Consider the following 18,486-nt stretch of genomic DNA (forward strand, 5'->3'; position numbering starts at 1 on the left):
AGATTTACATCCAAAGTTTCAACTTTCAACTCATCTAGAGTTTTCAGACAGAGTTAGTGCATGTTTGAAGTTATGGTAGAAAATATTATATTTAATTTAAAATTTATAATTTAGAGTTTTAACGTAATAAGTTTTATTATAAAAAAGTTATTTATTATTTAGGATCTGCATGTATATAGTACTTTTAAACATACTAATTTATTTAGAAACAAATTTAAAAAGAACTTTTTGACATAAAATGGCATATACTTGATAAAAATAAAATATTATAATAAAATAATAACAAAAATAGTCTAATAGATTTTTCAATAATTATAATGAAAAAAAAAATTTCCTCAACGATGTATAAGTGATAGGAGAAAAGTAAAAAATATTGATGAGTAAAGTCTTGAGTAGATTATATGGAAATAATAAAAAATATAGATTGGCAAAGTTGTCATTTGTGTTAAAATGATGAAGGTCATTTCATAACGTACATAATACGGTAAAATAGAGATTACTTTTTCTGAAGTGGTTCTGATAAAAAGCATCACTTTAATGCTTTTGTTGAAAAGTAGTTTTCTACTTTTTCTTGGTTTAGAAGTACTTTAATGTAAAACTACCAAACTGATAAATTTTGTCATATAAGCACTTTATACCATTCTACTGCACTTTTTAGACCTCTTACCACAATTCCAAACAGGCCCTTAAGTGTCTGATTGAAATTGAGTTTGAAAGTTTAAAAAATGTTTTTAACTATTTAAAAGTTCTTTTAAAGAAAAAATGACATGTTTAGTAAATTTATAAAAAGTGTTTTAATCACCAAAAAAACCTGAAAATCTATCTACTTTTTTTTAAAAAAAAAATACCAAATTGAAACTTTTATCGAAAAATTTTATGCAGATAACTGTATATTTAAAAAAAAAATTAATGTAACTAACTTTAAAAGTATTTAGATACATGTTTATCAAACAGTAAATAATTTTTGAAATATAGAGCTTATTATTTAAGTTATAAGATATAAGCCTTAAAACTATAAGATATATTTCCCACCACAATCTTTATTCTATTATCAAGTTAGTGTAGAGCACATCATTTGTATCATTTAAATAATAAAATTTGATTTATAAAATTTAAATTTTAAAATTTATCTTCGAGATCAAATTATATCAGATAAGTATTTTATTATATGTGTTCTATATTATATATCGGTTTGAAAACAGAATTTTTCTTTCAATTAACCTATAAAGCTTAATAAGGACATGCCCCTACGGCTACACAAGATTAAACATAAGACTATATTGTGTTGATGATTACTAGTATTTGTTCACAAAGCCCTGTCTTCTTCTCAAAGGCTCCTGTCTCCGTCTCTGGTACACCAACAAAATAGACTGGACAAGAAAAAAGATTTGAAATTATTAAATTCCTATATGATTTTTCATTTTTGTTCTTAACACAACATCCAAATCAATATGGCAAGTGAATTTAAGCTCCAGAACAGGAATAGTATATCTTCACTCGAGAACAACCCCGCCCCCACTAAGCTTGTTTGGGTTCATTGCACTCATGTATACATTCAAGATCACTGCTTGCTGAAAAACCAATATTCTTCTCCAAGTAACAAGCTGATCTAAGCATACAATGTAAACACAGCAAATGCTTCTCTAACCTTCTCTTTCTCCAATGATAACTACACCTTGGAAACACCTACCTGTCTCCAGTGGACCCTATTTTCGTAATTATTTAATTTTGTCCACAGAGAGAGAGCCCAGATGGAAATCTTGGTTAATCCTGTGTTGGGAAAGTTAGCATTTGAATGGCACAAAAGAATCAAACATTAACTTAATTTTCCAAAAGCCTTGGATCGACCCATTAATTTCCTGCCAAGGATTGAGATTGTGAGATGGTTTTTGGTTGATATATGTTGGAAAGCAGATATCATGCATGGTGAAAAAGAATGAATGAAATCATATCCATGCTTGTTGAAGTTTTGGCCACATATCATTTTGGGTTGGAGAAATGTATATATTTTGGTCCCATTCCAAAATCATCGTACAAAATCATCAAAATCTCCACTGTTTTGCGTAAAATCTTCATGATTACCACGATTATTTCCCATATATATGTGGCCCTTGCTGTGAAATTCAAATCATCCCCAAGGATCGATATTGAAAGTTTTTCCTCGAAAGAGAAAATAAATATTTGAAGGAGGATGAGGCCATTTTCATCATAGTCTTCACCAGAACGGTACGTTACCAAAAAGGAGAGAAAAAAAAATGATTGTCATCATATCCTATCACAATCATGATCTTCACCAATAAGGGCAAAGATCGAAAATTGTGAAAACCATTGTATCATTAATGCCCCATTTCCTCTCCACTCTCATTTCTCCGGCAATGATAAAAGCTTGACAGATCGGAAACAACTAGCCATTGACAACCAAACTCCCTAAATTTGAGCTAAGTTCCCATCCCATGACACAGAAAACTGTCCTCCCAAATAAATTTCAACTACGGTGAAAATGAATATTTTCAAGACTCTAAAGAAAATCAAAGAACATATCTTAACAATCACATTAATTACAAGATAATTAACTCAAATTTAATCACATAGAGAAGCAAATTTAATATTTACCCATATAAAATAAGACCATAAGAACACTTATACATGAAGTCAGGCCATGCTATAAGATTGATGTTGGGAACTATAAGAAGAAAAAGTAGGTAAAAATGAAATCAATCACATACGAACACAATATTTATGTGATTCAACAAATCATCTACGTCTAAGGAGTCATAGATGATTTTATTTTTTTGAAATACGAATACACTATGTGGCAATATATATGCAGCATATGGAAATACAATACATATATATACACGTGTGTGTGGGGAAATCCCAACAGTTGACTCAAGCATGGATTGTTCATATACGAGTTCCTTCGTTGATGATTTAGTCAACTCTATTTTGTTAACTTTTAAAATTTAATTTATTAATTTTAAGGATATAATCATATTCCTGTTATTTCCATATTATTTTAATTCATTATTATCGTGCGTCATAAATAGTGTATGATTCTATACGTTCACGGTAGGTTTTATGATTCTGTCCGAGAAAATTTCTAAATTATTGAGCATCCCTAATCTCATGTGCGAGAAATTATCTCCAGTGTGAAGAAGACAGGGTCACATCTCTAGCAGTGATGGGAGTTTGACGAAAGGGGCAGCAACTCCACTTTAATCAACATGAAAGTCAGAAGTCATAACCACTTCACAGGCCCTCAAATTCAAGCACCAACAGTCTCTCCATTTATAATCTCAATTAGCTGTAAACCATCTAACCGATCCAATCCCTCTAATTCAGAGTCAAACAAACCACATCCGCAGGCAACACTTGTTTATGTAGAAGGCCCCCATATTAATTACTCCCTTCTTTCTATATGTTTTGGGGCAGTTTGGAGGTTTATTAAGCATGAAGATATATATACAATATTATTGAAATGTACGCAAGATTATATTCATATAGTGCCAGAACGTATATTCAGACTCATGAAAAGATACATGGCAAAAATAAAATAAAATAAAATAAAGATGCTCCTCTATAAAATATATATATAAGTATATATAGTTTCCATTGTTTATGATCATAGAATACGTACGGCCACATTCTAGTTTTCTTGGAACCAAAGATTCAAATTAATCGCTTTCCCCCACGTGAGTTTCGATGAAGAATATCTAATACAGCCAAGTTCTAGTTTTTTTTTTTTTTTTGAACCAGAAATGCAAATCAATTGCTTTCTTTACGTAGACGTCGATGAGTTCTATATTATGTTCGAATGCGGTTGGTTACAGTCGGACATTGACTCCGAGCATCACACAAGAAGAATTTTCCCACAGAAGTGAAGGGCCTTAAAAAAAGAATAGGACGGTTAAGTAAGGTGAGGTTGTAGAAGGCATAGGTCCAGGGATTTGGCATTCTGTGTCCAAGAGAGGGAGAAGAAGCCATGAATGGTTCCGCTGAAAACGGAATACTACCTCAAGCAAAGTTTCCCCAGAATCATGAACCCAATATTGAGCTAGCAGGTAAGCTCTCTCTCTCTCTCTCTCTCTCTCTCTCTCTCTCTCTCTCTCTCTCTCTCTCTCTCTCTCTCTCTCTCTCTCTGTGTGGGAAAATAGAAGGCCATGGTCACTTTAACCTTGGTTTCATCGTTCCTCGGATTCTTTGGTGTGATTAATTGACGAATGTTCCTTTATGTTGAGGAAATCAACTCATTACATGACATGGTTACAGACATGTCTGGCTGATAATTGATGAATTTACATTTGTCAAACGGTTGTGATGATCTACTCCGTGTTTTCTAATGAATCTATTTAGTTACAAGGGTAGATATATAGAGAGACTAGATTATACTTTCTTAATTGCAGAAAATGAGGGCCAGCTGTCTGGTAAGCTAGCATAGTACTGGACAATGTAAACGACATTCTGCTGATTAGGACTTCACAAAGATACTGCAGAATTTTCAGTAATTGATAAGAATTGTATGGTTAATTCATCTCTAATCTGGTTATAATTGCATAGAGATCATGTCGAGTCTTTCCTTTGAAAACTGAAAGAGAAATTAAATGAGAATGATGACAATACTAGCTGTGTGTGAAATATGATTGGAGTTGCTGCAAAACATTGGTTAGATCCATGATAATGGGATACCATGGTACGTTTCTTCATATGCTAAAAAGAACCCATAATTGTAATTTTTTTCTATTCAGCTTAACAATGAAGAAATAAGTTTTTTTTTTTTTTTTTTTTTTTTTTTTTAAGGTGACTGAATGATTTCTTAAACTTTTTTCATTCTTCTGCACAAGCAGGTGAGGAAGAAGTCAATGATAGCCCAATCGAGCAAGTTAGGCTGACTGTTCCTCCCACTGATGACCCAACACAGCCGGCCTTAACATTTCGAACATGGGTTCTTGGGCTGATATCATGTGCCCTCCTTGCCTTTGTGAACCAATTCTTCGGGTACCGCCAAAATCAGCTACAAGTTACTTCAGTCTCAGCGCAAATTCTTGTGCTCCCAGTAGGAAGGCTGATGGCTGCATGGCTTCCATCAACGCCAATTCGCGTCCCACTTACAAAGTGGTCCTTCTCACTGAATCCAGGGCCATTCACTCAGAAGGAACACGTTCTGATCACCATCTTTGCCAGTGCTGGATCGGGTGGAGTGTATGCAGTTCATATTTTAACTAGCCTCAAGGCATTCTACCGCAGGGAGATATCTACAGCAGCAGCCTTTCTATTGGCAGTGACTACTCAGGTATATTCGGGTTCTTCCCTTGGTTTCAATGTTACCGTGGCAATATTATCATGCTTGCTTTTCACATGGCGGATATCAATGTTTAATATGCATTGTTCCTAGTAATATTTTACTTGTACCTCCCTGTTTTGCATGTATTATGAAATTTTTAGATGCTTGGGTACGGATGGGCTGGAATGTTCAGAAAATACCTTGTTGACTCGCCTTATATGTGGTGGCCTGCAAATCTAGTCCAGGTCTCTCTTTTCAGGTGCAACATTTTCTATTTAGAAAATACCTTTGTTTGATTAAAAAATTATAAAAAAATATTACTTTCAGCAGGGAACTTGGGGTTAGGGATAATGACCCTTACCCCCACGTATTGAAACAACTAATATACGAGATGCAGGGCATTCCATGAAAAGGAAAAGAGACCCAAGGGAGGACATACAAGATTGCAATACTTCTTCCTGGTGTTTGTATCGAGCTTTGCTTACTACCTCGTCCCGAGCTATCTTTTCCCCTCAATATCAGCTCTCTCCTTCGTGTGTTGGATTTGGAAGGACTCCATCACTGCCCAACAGATTGGTGGAGGCATCCACGGCCTTGGACTAGGTTCATTTGGCCTTGACTGGTCTACTGTAGCTAGTTTCTTGAATAGCCCTTTAGCCACACCCGGGTTTGCCATCGTCAATACTCTGGTGGGATTCGTCTTGATTATCTATGTCATTTACCCGGCTGCTTATTGGAGTAACCTATACGATTCTAAGAAGTTTCCAATCTTTTCCCCGCACACTTTCGACAATACTGGTCAAATTTACAACATATCCAGAGTTCTGAATCCCAAGACTTTCGACATTGATTATACAAGTTACAACAGTTACAGCAAACTTTATCTTAGTGTCTTCTTCACTTTCACCTACGGGTTGAGCTTTGCAACTCTAGCAGCTACTATCACACATGTTGCCCTCTTCCATGGACGGTAGGCTTCTGAAAATCATTTACGACTTCTGCTCTACTATACTGCGATATTGTGCTTTTGAGTTAAAAACCTTTTTCATTCTTTTCTTTGCTTGCTCTGTTTCGGCAAAAAAAATGGAGCAGAACAATTTGGCAAATGTGGGAAAGGACTACCGCTGCAGCGTCAGAAAAATTCTCGGATGTACATTCAAGGCTGATGAAGAAGAATTATGAAACCGTTCCACAATGGTGGTTTATTGCCGTCTTAATTCCAACGATGGCTCTTTCCTTGTATGCTTGTGAAGGTTTTGACAAACAGCTCCAACTTCCGTGGTGGGGACTTCTACTGGCTTGTGGGATTGCGTTTATTTTCACCTTGCCCGTTGGAATAATTAAAGCCACAACAAACCAAGTATGATCAGACCTAGACAATTGTGTTCGGTGGATGAAAAAGGACACGAAACATGCTTTTATAATGCTTGCTCACAACACCTCATCTAACACACACCAAAAAACGAAAAAAAAAAAAGGAGGATTAATAACGTTTTTCATTATGTTCTGCATTTTTGTTCACACTGCATTTCTCAATAAACTGTGTTGATGTTAATTGCAGCAAGTAGGGTTAAACGTGATTACAGAGTTGGTCATCGGGTATATTTATCCTGGGAAGCCTCTTGCAAATGTGGCTTTCAAGACCTATGGCTATATTAGCATGGCACAAGCAATCAGCTTTCTTAATGACTTCAAACTAGGTCACTACATGAAGGTCCCTCCAAAATCTATGTTTATTGTACAGGTAGGCAATTTAAAACAGCAAACTTTTTTCTGTTCACATGTTTGTATAGATGACTAATATTTTTCACTTACTTTGTATTCTTAGTTAGCTGGAACTTTAGTTGCTTCAAGTGCGTACTTCGGCACGGCATGGATGCTTCTCACAAATGTTGATCACATCTGTGACATATCAAAGTTGCCAGAGGGCAGTCCATGGACATGCCCTGGGGATGATGTTTTCTACAATGCTTCCATTATATGGGGAGTCATAGGCCCGCTGAGAATGTTTACAAAAGAGGGTATCTACCCAGGGATGAACTGGTTCTTCCTCGTCGGCTTTCTAGCCCCTTTTCCTGTCTGGCTGCTTTGTCGTTATTTCCCCGAGCATAAGTGGTTGACGCTCATAAATATGCCTATCGTGATTAACGGCACAGGGGCAATGCCACCAGCTAGAGCAGTGAACTATTGGTCATGGGGAGCTGTTGGATTATTCTTCAACTTCTATGTTTACAGAAAGTTCAAGGGATGGTGGGCTAGACATAATTACATCTTATCTGCGGGTTTAGATGCTGGGGTTGCCTTTATGGGAGTTGTCGTTTTCTTCGCCCTTCAAGCCAGGGATATAAATGGTCCACAATGGTGGGGTCTGGAAAGCGGTGACCACTGTCCATTGGCTGCGTGTCCTACAGCACCTGGGGTTGTGGTTAAGGGGTGCCCAGTTTTCTGAGATCCCTTAGGAAATGCAGGTGTGGAGATGAAAAACGGGACGTAAAGGTGGCTCGGGGTTTGGAGTGTGGTAATGGCGAGAAAAAATAAACCAAAAGAAAGGGGAAGTTGGCCGGACGGGTAGTGTAGATGATGGGGGTGAGTGAATGTATGTGTGCAGTAATGTGAGTGAATACTAAGGCTTTCGCTGTATCATAAGATCAAATTTAAAGAGCGTGGTAGAGTCTAGACAGCGAAATGGAACGTATCTCTGATCTTTGGTTGAGTGATTGTGTAAAGAAGAGAAAAATATTCACTAACAAAGTCCAACTGCTTCCAAGTGTGACACAACAAACTGCTTTGCCTACAAAACCATTTTTTGGTTTTTGTTCTTTTAAAGACTCCGGCAATTTTTTCTACTGTAATTTGGGTCTTCACATCTTATCTCTCATAGTTGGATGGAGATCAGAGTCAAAGATATTTTTCAACATGATTTGAGTATCTACTTTGAGAATTGTCACAAAAAAGGTGCAAGTATAGAAAGGTGGGAGGTGGGGAGCCCCTTCATTGGATACCTCAAGTACATCATCCATCACAACGTACCAACACTATTATATATATATTCACCCGGAACCAAGGCTACTCTATACATGATCAGTGCTGCATGCTATTGGGAGAGTCTAAGACTGTTCCATTCTTCACAGAATCATCCATTTAATAATATATTTTCTCCTTCCTTGTTGTATAGAAGCATGAACAAGCATTGAGTTAGCATGCCATTTTAATCGCTCTTTAGCCTATCATCATCTTCCTTTCTAGTATCTACCTCCTTTTGAGGATTTATCCACATAACTGATTTTTCAGTTCTCTCCTCTTGAATTCTTGTGAACTGAATGGCGTCCGAGATAGTCACGAGGACAATAATACTTTATTTGTCTATCTTTCTCACTTTAAATTAGAGTTCGGACAGAAATCAAATTCATCACTATACTCGGAAACCATAACCAATTCACAAGTCAAAAACAATGTATATATGCACATAATGATAATATATAAGATCATATATATATATATATATATATATATATATAACTAGCAAATATTGGCTGGTTCAAAGAAACCTGGCCAGGCCAGCTAGAATTATCTATATTAGAAGAAGAAGATAAAAGAAGGAAACTATTTATATGCATCATTTCGTTGCATCTTTCATGCATGAAGAACCTGAATGAAACTATTTATATGCATCATTTCGTTGCATCTTTCATGCATGAAGAATCTGAACATGTGAATGAGCCTTTACGAATCTAGCACGCTTTCAAATGAGGTAGTCTACATACAGTCTTCAAAAAATGTTTTTGAAAATGATATTTAAAAAAAATGAAAATTACAATAATATCTTTTTGAAAATGTTATTTTTTCTCCTTTTACCCTCATTTATCAATGCGTATTCCCCCACTCAGGACTGCAAATAAAAAATGAGGGTAAAAAGAGAAAAAATATCATTTTCAAAAAGATATTATTGTAATTTTCATTTTTTTTTAAACATTATTGCATAAGCTTGCATGAGTAGTCTCCAAATTATGTAGACTAACTCTCTTTCAAATATAGGTGTACAAGAATATTTTTAAAGAGTAATACTACATACAGTCGTAGAGTGTGTAAACGCCGTGCAATCGTTTTGAAAAATAGTAGGGTCCACAATTAAAAAGTTCATTTTTTTTTTATGTGGGTCTTGTATTAATTTATTTTTTTAAAAAAGACTGCGCGGTACTTATATAACCACGATTGCAAATATCATTTATCATTTTTAAAAGGCAGAAAGATTTTTGCCTTTCTGTGTATGGATTTATACACTATCTTTTAGATTCTATATCTCATTAAATTTCAAGCATTACGTTCAAATAACTACCAAACATAAATTTAATGTTGAAAACGTTAAGTAAGAAAATGATAAATATTGAAATTAGAAACTGAAGAATACGGACATCTTTCCATCCAGAGTTGGCCCCAATGTAGTGTCCTTATTGGGGTCGTATTTTGGGGAAATACAGCAAATACTGTCAGAAAAAGAAAAGATTCTAGCTGGCCGGGTTTCTTTAAACCAGGAATGCAAATTTCAGGCTTAAGAATAGCATTGTTAGCGCAAATTATGATGGAGAATCTCTATTTTAGGTATGCTATGTTGTTTACAGCCTGTAACATTGACAGTACAGTGTACCTGTATTGACCAAGCCGTATAAAAATAGTGTGGTTTGGTAGAAGCCACTAAAAAGAGTCTTAAGACCTTTAGGCATTTTATTATCGAAGCGGTAGAGCCACAGAAGGGAGAGATAGGCATAGCAATGTCTGGTCACTCTGAAACCAGAGGCCCTCAAGCCAAGTCGCCTGCCGAGCATGAACCCAATTTCGACATAACCAGTAATCCTCTTTTTCTCAATAAATAAATTCATGGCTACATTACCTTTGGATTCATTGTTCCTTGCATTTTTCTTTTATGATTAATGAAATGTTCTCGTATGTTGGGTGTGCTTAAAATCAACTAATTACCTGACATGTTTTCGTATATCAATTGATAAATCATGTGTTTCAAATTTTGTCTACGTTTGTTGCCATCACCAACCCCACGTTTTTTCTATACTACATTCTCGTACGCGTGTATATGCAGAATCCAAAGATAATATTTACCTGCATATATTCGCAATAAGTCGCGATTTAATTCCATAGGATGTGCAATATTTCCTTGTAAATCCAACACACAGTAAGATTGATGGCATTCGTATGAATATGCTTAAAGTTGATACAAGTATGCATGATAATGGACACAATGATGCATTTGTTCATATCGTTTTATTGGAGAAAGATTTATTTTCTTTTTGCTCGAATATTATTTTCTTCGATTTTTTTTTTTTTCCCCCATTCTAATGTTCATAAATGTCGCCATTCTACAGAAGCAGGGGATGAGGAATTCGATGATAGTCCAATTGAGCAAGTGAGGCTGACGGTCCCACCCACCGATGACCCAACACAACCGACCTTGACATTTCGAACATGGGTTCTTGGGATAACATCTTGTGCCCTCCTCGCTTTTGTCAACCAATTCTTCGGGTACCGCCAAAATCAGCTCTACATATCCTCGGTGTCAGCACAAATTCTTGTGCTCCCCATAGGGAAGCTAATGGCTGCATGGCTTCCATCAAAGCCAATACCAATCCCCCTCACAAAGTGGTCCTTCTCATTGAACCCGGGGCCATTCAATCTGAAAGAACACGTTTTGATCACCATCTTTGCCGGTTCTGGAGCCGGTGGAGTGTACGCAGTTTATATTTTATCCAGTGTCAAGGCTTTCTACCACAGGGATATCCATCCAGCTGCAGCCTTTTTGTTGGTACAAACTACTCAGGTACATTTGGGTTTCGTCTTTTCATTTCAATCTCGTCATGGGCCATGGCTATAGAGTGCCTGCGAAGACGTCATCCCCTTTAATCTGTATTCGATACAAAACGTGCCTTCAGTACTCATAAAATGGTTCCTGATGATTATTTTTTAACCGTACCTCACTATTTGTATATTAAATTTTCAGATGCTTGGGTATGGATGGGCTGGACTTTTTAGGAAGTACCTTATTGACTCGCCTTATATGTGGTGGCCTGCAAACCTGGTCCAGGTCTCTCTATTCAGGTGCTACATTCTCCCTACCTGTCTCTCATATAAAGCAACTGTTTGATAACTCCCTCATATTGAGCCGAATTATGCATGTAAGATTCTGGATATAACTCCCTAATATTTAGCCATATTATACATGTGAAATGTAGGGCATTGCATGAAAAGGAAAAGAGACCCAAGGGAGGACTTACAAGACTACAATTCTTCTTCCTGGTATTTGTAGTTGGCTTTGCTTACTACCTCATCCCGAGCTATCTTTTCCCTTCAATATCAGCACTTTCCTTCGTTTGTTGGATCTGGAAGGACTCCATCACTGCCCAACAGATTGGTGGAGGCATCCATGGCCTTGGAGTAGGCTCAATTGGCCTTGACTGGTCTACTGTAGCTGGCTTCTTGGGCAGCCCTTTAGCCTATCCGGGGTTTGCCATCGTCAATACTTTAGTGGGATTTTTCTTGGTTGTCTACATCATTAACCCGATTGCTTATTGGAGCAATGCATATGATGCTAAAAAGTTCCCAATATTTTCCTCCCACACTTTCGACCATACTGGTCAACCTTACAACTTATCCAGAGTTCTGAATTCCAAGACTTTCGATATTGATTACGAGGGTTATAATAGTTACAGCAAACTTTATCTAAGTGTCTTTTTTGCCTTCACCTACGGGTTGAGCTTTGCTACTCTAACAGCTACTATTTCACACGTTGCCCTCTTCCATGGAAGGTACGCTTCTTAACATCAATTACGTCTGGTTCTGCTCCATTTACCGCGCTATCATTCTTTTGACTTAACACAAGCTTTTCCTAACTCTCTTTGCTCTATCTGTTTCGGGATAAAATTGAGCAGCGAAATTTGGCAACTGTGGAAAAGGACTGCACTCGCAGCAAAAGATAATTTATCGGACGTGCATACAAGGCTGATGAAGAAGAATTATGAACAAGTACCTCAATGGTGGTTTCATATCATCTTAATTGCGATGGTGGCTCTTTCCTTATATACTTGTGAAGGTTTTCACAAACAGGTCCAACTCCCGTGGTGGGGGCTCTTACTCGCTTGCGGGATTGCGCTATTTTTCACATTACCCATTGGAATAATTCAGGCAACAACAAACCAGGTATGATGCTGACTAACCAACTTCCTTCTAATTTAATGGATGAAGAAGGACAACAAACATGCATTTATCTGTTGGAAAATGTATACGTAGGATCGATTTTTGTAAATAACAAAAACTAGTCGTTTCTCGATCTCATATTAACTACATGGTCTCTTAATATCTCCAAACACAGTTCCTTGTTCATGGGATTGGCCACCATCTTGGTCAAGGGGATAGACTCGGCTTTTATGTGTTTTACGTTGGAGCTTTTCCACTTTCTGCCAAGATTAATTTAAATTTTTTTATCATTAATCTATGCATTTTTGTTCATAAATCTCTAAAACTGTCTTTATATTAATTGCAGCAACCAGGGCTAAACGTGATTACAGAGTTGGTCATTGGGTATATATATCCAGGAAAGCCTCTTGCTAATGTGGCTTTCAAGACTTATGGCTATATTAGCATGGCACAAGCACTCACGTTTCTTAATGACTTCAAATTGGGTCACTATATGAAGATCCCTCCAAAATCCATGTTCATTGTACAGGTTGGTACATTATGAGCAATAAGACTTATTTGAGAAGTTCTTTTCACAAATCTTATAACTGAAGACTGATCTTTCGGATAATTTGTATTCTCAGTTAGTAGGAACGTTGGTTGCTTCAAGTGTCTACTTCGGCACCGCATGGTGGCTTCTTACGACTGTCGAGCACATCTGTGACGTATCAATGTTGCCAGAGGGAAGTCCATGGACATGCCCTGGAGATGAGGTTTTCTACAATGCTTCCATTATATGGGGAATCATAGGCCCTCTCAGAATGTTTGGAAGTGAGGGTATTTACCCAGGGATGAACTGGTTTTTCCTTATCGGCTTGCTGTCCCCTATTCCAGGCTGGCTGCTCTCCCGCAAATACCCCAACCAAAAGTGGCTTAGGCTCATAAACATGCCTATCCTGCTTGGAGCTACATCTGGAATGCCACCAACAAGAGCAGTGAACTATTGGGCTTGGGGAGCAGTTGGAATTTTCTTCAATTTCTATGTCTACAAAAAGTTCAAAGGATGGTGGGCAAGGCATAACTACATCTTATCTGCTGCTTTGGATGCTGGGGTTGCCTTTATGGGAATTATCATTTTCTTCGCCCTTCAATCCAAGGATATCAACGGTCCACAATGGTGGGGTCTGGACATGGATGACCATTGTCCATTAGCTTCATGCCCCACAGCACCTGGGGTTGCGATTGAGGGTTGCCCTGTTCTTTGAGATACTTCTTAAGGAAAGGAAATATCAAAAGCATATGGCTTATGTCTTCTCTTGCACACATGATGTTCCATTCCAGGTCCGCCAATGCTGACGAACGTTGAAGATGAAGTAGTAATAAAGTTCATTAATTTGAAATTAGTTTCTTAATATAGGGAGGTAAGGCATTGTACAGGATCACTCCTTTTTTCCATCCTTTTGTAATTAAATTATTGTTATTATTATTAGATTACTTATATCTGGTTTTTAGATGGACATTCAAGAATGTGAATTTGCGCATATGACAGAATATTTATTTGGTATGGAATACAATTGAAAGGTTTAGTGGGAATTACTACAATTTTAAATATGTGACTTGGGGATTAGTGAGATTACAACTGAACGAACATTTTTTATTCAGTAAATAAAAATCTTATTCATATGCCTATATTTTTTTAATAAGTTTATGAGTATGTTCTAAAGTTTTCACACCTGACCTTATGTCCTTACCACATGTGCTGCTGCAAAATGATACATCAGACACTCATACCTGGCATTGGGCAGTCAATACCAAGATTAACATAACAATTAAAAGAGCGCCATGATCTGAAAAACCAAGGCTTTTCATTCCAACTCTATAATCAGATAATTTAGCCGGAATTCTTTTTGAAGTAAGAAACCACAGAGGTTCTCATTTTAAAGTGAAAAAATACATTAGAATACATTCTCAATCGATACATAAATCAAGAAACTATCTCAAAATCAAACACGCATTCTTCCCCCATTTGATTTAATTCTCTGATCAATTTGGTCTCATCCCCAAAACCAGCGGATCAGTTCAGCCTTGTAATCCCAAATCCAGCTGCACTACAAAATGGTGGCAGACAAACTGGAACCAAAGACGAGATTACTTGAAGAGTTCAGGATTCAGCCAGTCCCTGCAATAAAAAGTTTATCACAGAGAACATTCTCAATTGGTAACAGTATCTCATACAGAATGGTCTAAATTAGTAACTGCATAACAACTGCAATTGGAGGAAGAAGAGAGAACAAAGACATGGCCGTCAGTGCTTACTTGCTGATGTCATCAAGGTGGTCATCAAAATCTACAATATCCTTCCATTTTTCAGTTGAAATATAATCCAGCAGGACTACATTTGCTGATGGCTCCTTAATGGTTAACTGGCTGCTTCCCTCAGATCCAGCTAACTTCCAAATCCTTGATGCATCCCTCGTGTAAATCTGATTTGCAAGGAAAAGACCTTATGAAACTTTGGTTGACAGAAAAAGACAAGAAAAAGCATGCGAAAAAGACTCTGAGAATTGTGAAGCAGAACAGAGACTAAATTACCATAACAGTAGAATTATTGCTAAATTTTTTTAAAAAAGTTATATAAATCTTTTGATAAGTAAAAGCCTTGTTATTTAAATCTTCAAACAGAAGTTTTCACGATTTCAAGTTTCTTATCAGCAGATATTAAATTAGAAGGTGATCCCCTTAAGATCACATTCACCTGAGAAAGAAAACGTCAGGATGAACTGATTATTAGAAGACCAACATGCTGTTGTAGACAGCATCATATTAAGAGAGAGAGAGAGAGAGAGAGAGAGAGAGAGAGAGAGAGAGAGAGAGAATAAAAGTGAACAATACAAATCTTGATGGAGAGGGGCACTTGGAGATGGTCTGAAGCAGTCATGTGTGGACAGTTTGAATCTCGAGGGAAAGCAGCACTTAAAAGCAGCAGTTCTTCAACAAATAAAAACTCAAAGAAGAACAACTATATCTTTTTCGAATCAACTCGGGCATATAAATTTCTCTTGAATATGGTAGAACAAATGTTAAAAAGTGAAGAAAATTTAATTTTGTGTATGTCTATTGTCAACAGGAAGCCAAGGATTAGGTGGTGGTATTATCAATTTTGACAATAGCTTTAACGGTAAGCCTTTAAGGATGTAATCTAAAAGTCACTAGGGCAATTTGATATCTTCACTCTTCTAAAAATGTTCATGAACTTTTGGAGTTGAATGGGGCAATTTCAAGGAAGATATTGGGTTGTCAATTTCTTGTAGGTAGTAATTTTAAGGTATACACTAGTTTCTTTATTCCCTATGCAAATTACCACATCATTTCCAGAAAATTTCCATTAATTTATCTACTGTATACTCAATGCCAATATAACTACACCATAAAATTATGTATATGAACACTAAAAAATTCGTTTGATTTCAAAATTGTATAACACAGCGTTAAAGGCTACTCCAACTGCAATACCGCAGCATCATGCACGATATTCTCACCACAGTTTCAAATTCAGCAGAACATTACAAGCCATCAGCTTGCAAATTTGATGCCAAAATTATATGTTTATATGAAAATAATTCAAAGAACCCGGATGATCAATCCTGTTCTAAACTTGAACTAAATTGCCTTTAGTACAAAAACAGTATGCTTAAACTAATTTGCCGTATACTTGGGCATCCTTCTCTTTTGATCAATAAAAATTTAAAATTTGTTTACCAATTTAAAAATAAAAATAAAAAATAAAATAAAATAAAATAAATATCTCTACCAATGCAAATAACAAGAGTACTGACCTGCATTACTGGGCTCCGGTCCTTACCCTTGGGTAAAGCCTCAAGCTTTTTGTTATCCAACTGCAAAAGGTCAAGCAATATGAGTTTAAAACTCAGCAATTAACACAAGCAAAACCATTCCAACATCTGTATTTGTTTATGAGTCTAATCACATACCAAAAGAACGGCAGCTTGTGGAAAGTATCGGTAGATGTGATCGCCAATATTCTTGGCCACGCTGCCAAGTTCATAATCATCAAACCTCTCGTTTGCATGAAAATAGCCCACAATATTTACACCTTTTGTGGCATAATGCTCCTCTATCTACAAAGAGAATCCAACCAAGCTTTGTATTCAGCAAAAAAACCCGTAATTTTTTGCACATGCTCAACTGGCATAACATTTCCAAAGAGAAATCTTCCTCGTTAAGAATAAACCAACTAAAGCCGCTGTCTGTTCCAATGCGAAATTAGCCGCTGTCCATACAGATCCATATGACTAAATCAAACCGAATATCCCTAAACTACTGAGTAGCATACTGTACCCTTTCGATAGCGATTAAGATTTTACCACTTCCATGCTTAATTAAATACATAAGCCTCAGTTTGTTCGTCATTCATTATAGCGCAGTAGTTTGTGTGTTCAATATTGAGTTGGGAAAAGAAGAATTATATATTTAAAAAACTACGACTAATATTTTGTGAACTCTTGCACCTGGAGTTATCCTGATAACGAAAATATGAAACAATCGAAATAGATTTTGAGATGAATCTGAGTCGAATATTTTCCAGGTAATTATTTTTCTTTGTTTAATTTTTCAATTCACTCGGAAACAAACGGATAGAATATCATGAAAACCCTAGAGAGAGAGAGAGAGAGAGAGAGAACAATACAAGGATGAGGGAGATCTCGAGCTGGGGGAGGAGGCCGATGTGGGAGTGGAAGAGAGGAACGGAATCGGTGATCTCGACGACATCTTTTTGGGGGGAAACGCGGCCGAGGAGGACCCCGTTGACGGGAGAGGATTTGTGCTTGAGGGCATGAAGGACAAGCTTTACGTACGCGTTCTGTGAGATGTCGAAACGTGACTCGCCACCCATGACTCGGTGAGTTTCTGAAACTGTCAATGACTTGTTGACGCGAAAGAGATCAGCAGATGCCTGTTGGGATTCAATAGGAGTCGATCGGGCTGAGAGAGATAGGGAGAGAGCCTACAGAGCTCACCGGACTCGAATATTTGCAGGAATCTGCTGAAGATGCATGGATCGATGGATATATGACACCGACGACGTTGTTTGATTCGCCGTTTTTATTTCCTAATCTCTGTTGTATTTTTTAGGGTGTCCCACTCGAATGGATTGTTTGGTGTGTGGTTTATTATTTGAATTTCGCCAAATTCTTAGACAATTGATCGATCACAAAAGGATCTTCAATTGTTGCATCTATCAAACAGACTTTATAACAAGTCGCTGGTTTCGATGGATCTCTATTGATTTCGTCAAAAGGATCTTTTTATTAGTTTCTTTTCATACAACTGCCAAATATATACATCTTTGATTATAATTTTGATTTGAAGAATACTTTAACTATAAAATAAAATTAAATAAAATTAAATTCACAAACTAATATGATTTGATAAAATACTTCAAATTATAAAATTATTTTTATTATAAAATAGATTTAATAAATCACATAAAAACATATCAATTTGTAAATTTATTTTTATATACTCTATTTGTATATGTAACACTTCTCTCCGAATTTTAGAAGAAATATGGATCCAAGTTGTGATCGATTCACCATCAAGAACATTAAAAGAAATATCGTGGGGGTTTCAACAGCAGGAACCATTAACAGCGTTTGGATCGAAATTAAGATGGTGAGAAATTACTGCAACAACATTGGATATCACGCGTAAACAAGAATAGAATAATACATTAATTTGCTGAATTGGGCTTTTCAATAGGTAACATATATATGATCGTCAGCTCCTTGTAAATTTTATTTGCACAACTTTAAGAACATGAACATCGATGGCTCTCAACGCCTGTGTCTTAATTTTTGCATGGGCATGTGTGGAAACTTTCAGCCATTCCACCTCATGTCTTCACTTCAACAGACCAAGACGAAAATGACATGATTTTCCGGCACCAGGCAGCAACTATAAAGTCTTAGTTTATGTCAAAAAACAATTGCTATCTAAATTCTGTG

The 18,486-nt window shown here is 36.6% G+C and overlaps 3 protein-coding genes across 3 annotated transcripts; 2 read left to right on the forward strand and 1 right to left on the reverse strand.

Moving 5' to 3' along the window:
• Nucleotides 1-3,594: 3,594 nt before the first annotated feature.
• LOC122281403 (oligopeptide transporter 1-like) lies at nt 3,595-8,580 on the forward strand. Its single transcript, XM_043092849.1, has 7 exons — nt 3,595-4,061; nt 4,845-5,290; nt 5,443-5,540; nt 5,679-6,251; nt 6,374-6,641; nt 6,843-7,025; nt 7,110-8,580. Exons 1-7 carry the CDS (start codon nt 3,983-3,985, stop codon nt 7,728-7,730), a joined length of 2,268 nt encoding a protein of 755 aa, XP_042948783.1. The 5' UTR covers nt 3,595-3,982; the 3' UTR covers nt 7,731-8,580.
• A 1,387-nt stretch (nt 8,581-9,967) lies between these two features.
• On the forward strand, nt 9,968-14,053 carry LOC122280599 (oligopeptide transporter 1-like). The gene is made up of 7 exons (XM_043091564.1): nt 9,968-10,126; nt 10,657-11,108; nt 11,289-11,386; nt 11,521-12,093; nt 12,217-12,484; nt 12,828-13,010; nt 13,105-14,053. The coding sequence occupies exons 1-7, from the start codon at nt 10,051-10,053 to the stop codon at nt 13,723-13,725; spliced, it is 2,271 nt and encodes a 756-aa protein (XP_042947498.1). The 5' UTR covers nt 9,968-10,050; the 3' UTR covers nt 13,726-14,053.
• A 255-nt stretch (nt 14,054-14,308) lies between these two features.
• LOC122280601 (ER membrane protein complex subunit 8/9 homolog) lies at nt 14,309-17,739 on the reverse strand. Its single transcript, XM_043091566.1, has 5 exons — nt 17,169-17,739; nt 16,453-16,599; nt 16,297-16,356; nt 14,777-14,943; nt 14,309-14,639 (listed from the first exon to the last, which is right to left on the reverse strand). Exons 1-5 carry the CDS (start codon nt 17,373-17,375, stop codon nt 14,609-14,611), a joined length of 612 nt encoding a protein of 203 aa, XP_042947500.1. The 5' UTR covers nt 17,376-17,739; the 3' UTR covers nt 14,309-14,608.
• Nucleotides 17,740-18,486: the final 747 nt, after the last annotated feature.

The sequence above is a fragment of the Carya illinoinensis genome, chromosome 11, assembly GCF_018687715.1.
Source record: "Carya illinoinensis cultivar Pawnee chromosome 11, C.illinoinensisPawnee_v1, whole genome shotgun sequence".
Taxonomy (NCBI): domain Eukaryota; kingdom Viridiplantae; phylum Streptophyta; class Magnoliopsida; order Fagales; family Juglandaceae; genus Carya; species Carya illinoinensis.

Excerpts from the sequence above, each read along its gene's own strand:
- LOC122280601 (XM_043091566.1), bottom strand. The coding sequence starts at position 17,375 with ATGGGTGGCGAGTCACGTTTCGACATCTCACAGAACGCGTACGTAAAG. Across the intron at positions 16,357-16,452 it reads CACAAGCTGCCGTTCTTTTG|TTGGATAACAAAAAGCTTGA; the intron begins GTATGTGATTAG and ends GACCTTTTGCAG. Across the intron at positions 14,944-16,296 it reads ACCGGAGCCCAGTAATGCAG|ATTTACACGAGGGATGCATC; the intron begins GTCAGTACTCTT and ends CTTGCAAATCAG.
- LOC122280599 (XM_043091564.1), top strand. The coding sequence starts at position 10,051 with ATGTCTGGTCACTCTGAAACCAGAGGCCCTCAAGCCAAGTCGCCTGCC. Across the intron at positions 11,387-11,520 it reads GTCCAGGTCTCTCTATTCAG|GGCATTGCATGAAAAGGAAA; the intron begins GTGCTACATTCT and ends TGTGAAATGTAG. Across the intron at positions 12,485-12,827 it reads TTCAGGCAACAACAAACCAG|CAACCAGGGCTAAACGTGAT; the intron begins GTATGATGCTGA and ends TATTAATTGCAG.
- LOC122281403 (XM_043092849.1), top strand. The coding sequence starts at position 3,983 with ATGAATGGTTCCGCTGAAAACGGAATACTACCTCAAGCAAAGTTTCCC. Across the intron at positions 6,252-6,373 it reads GTTGCCCTCTTCCATGGACG|AACAATTTGGCAAATGTGGG; the intron begins GTAGGCTTCTGA and ends AAAATGGAGCAG. Across the intron at positions 7,026-7,109 it reads AATCTATGTTTATTGTACAG|TTAGCTGGAACTTTAGTTGC; the intron begins GTAGGCAATTTA and ends TTGTATTCTTAG.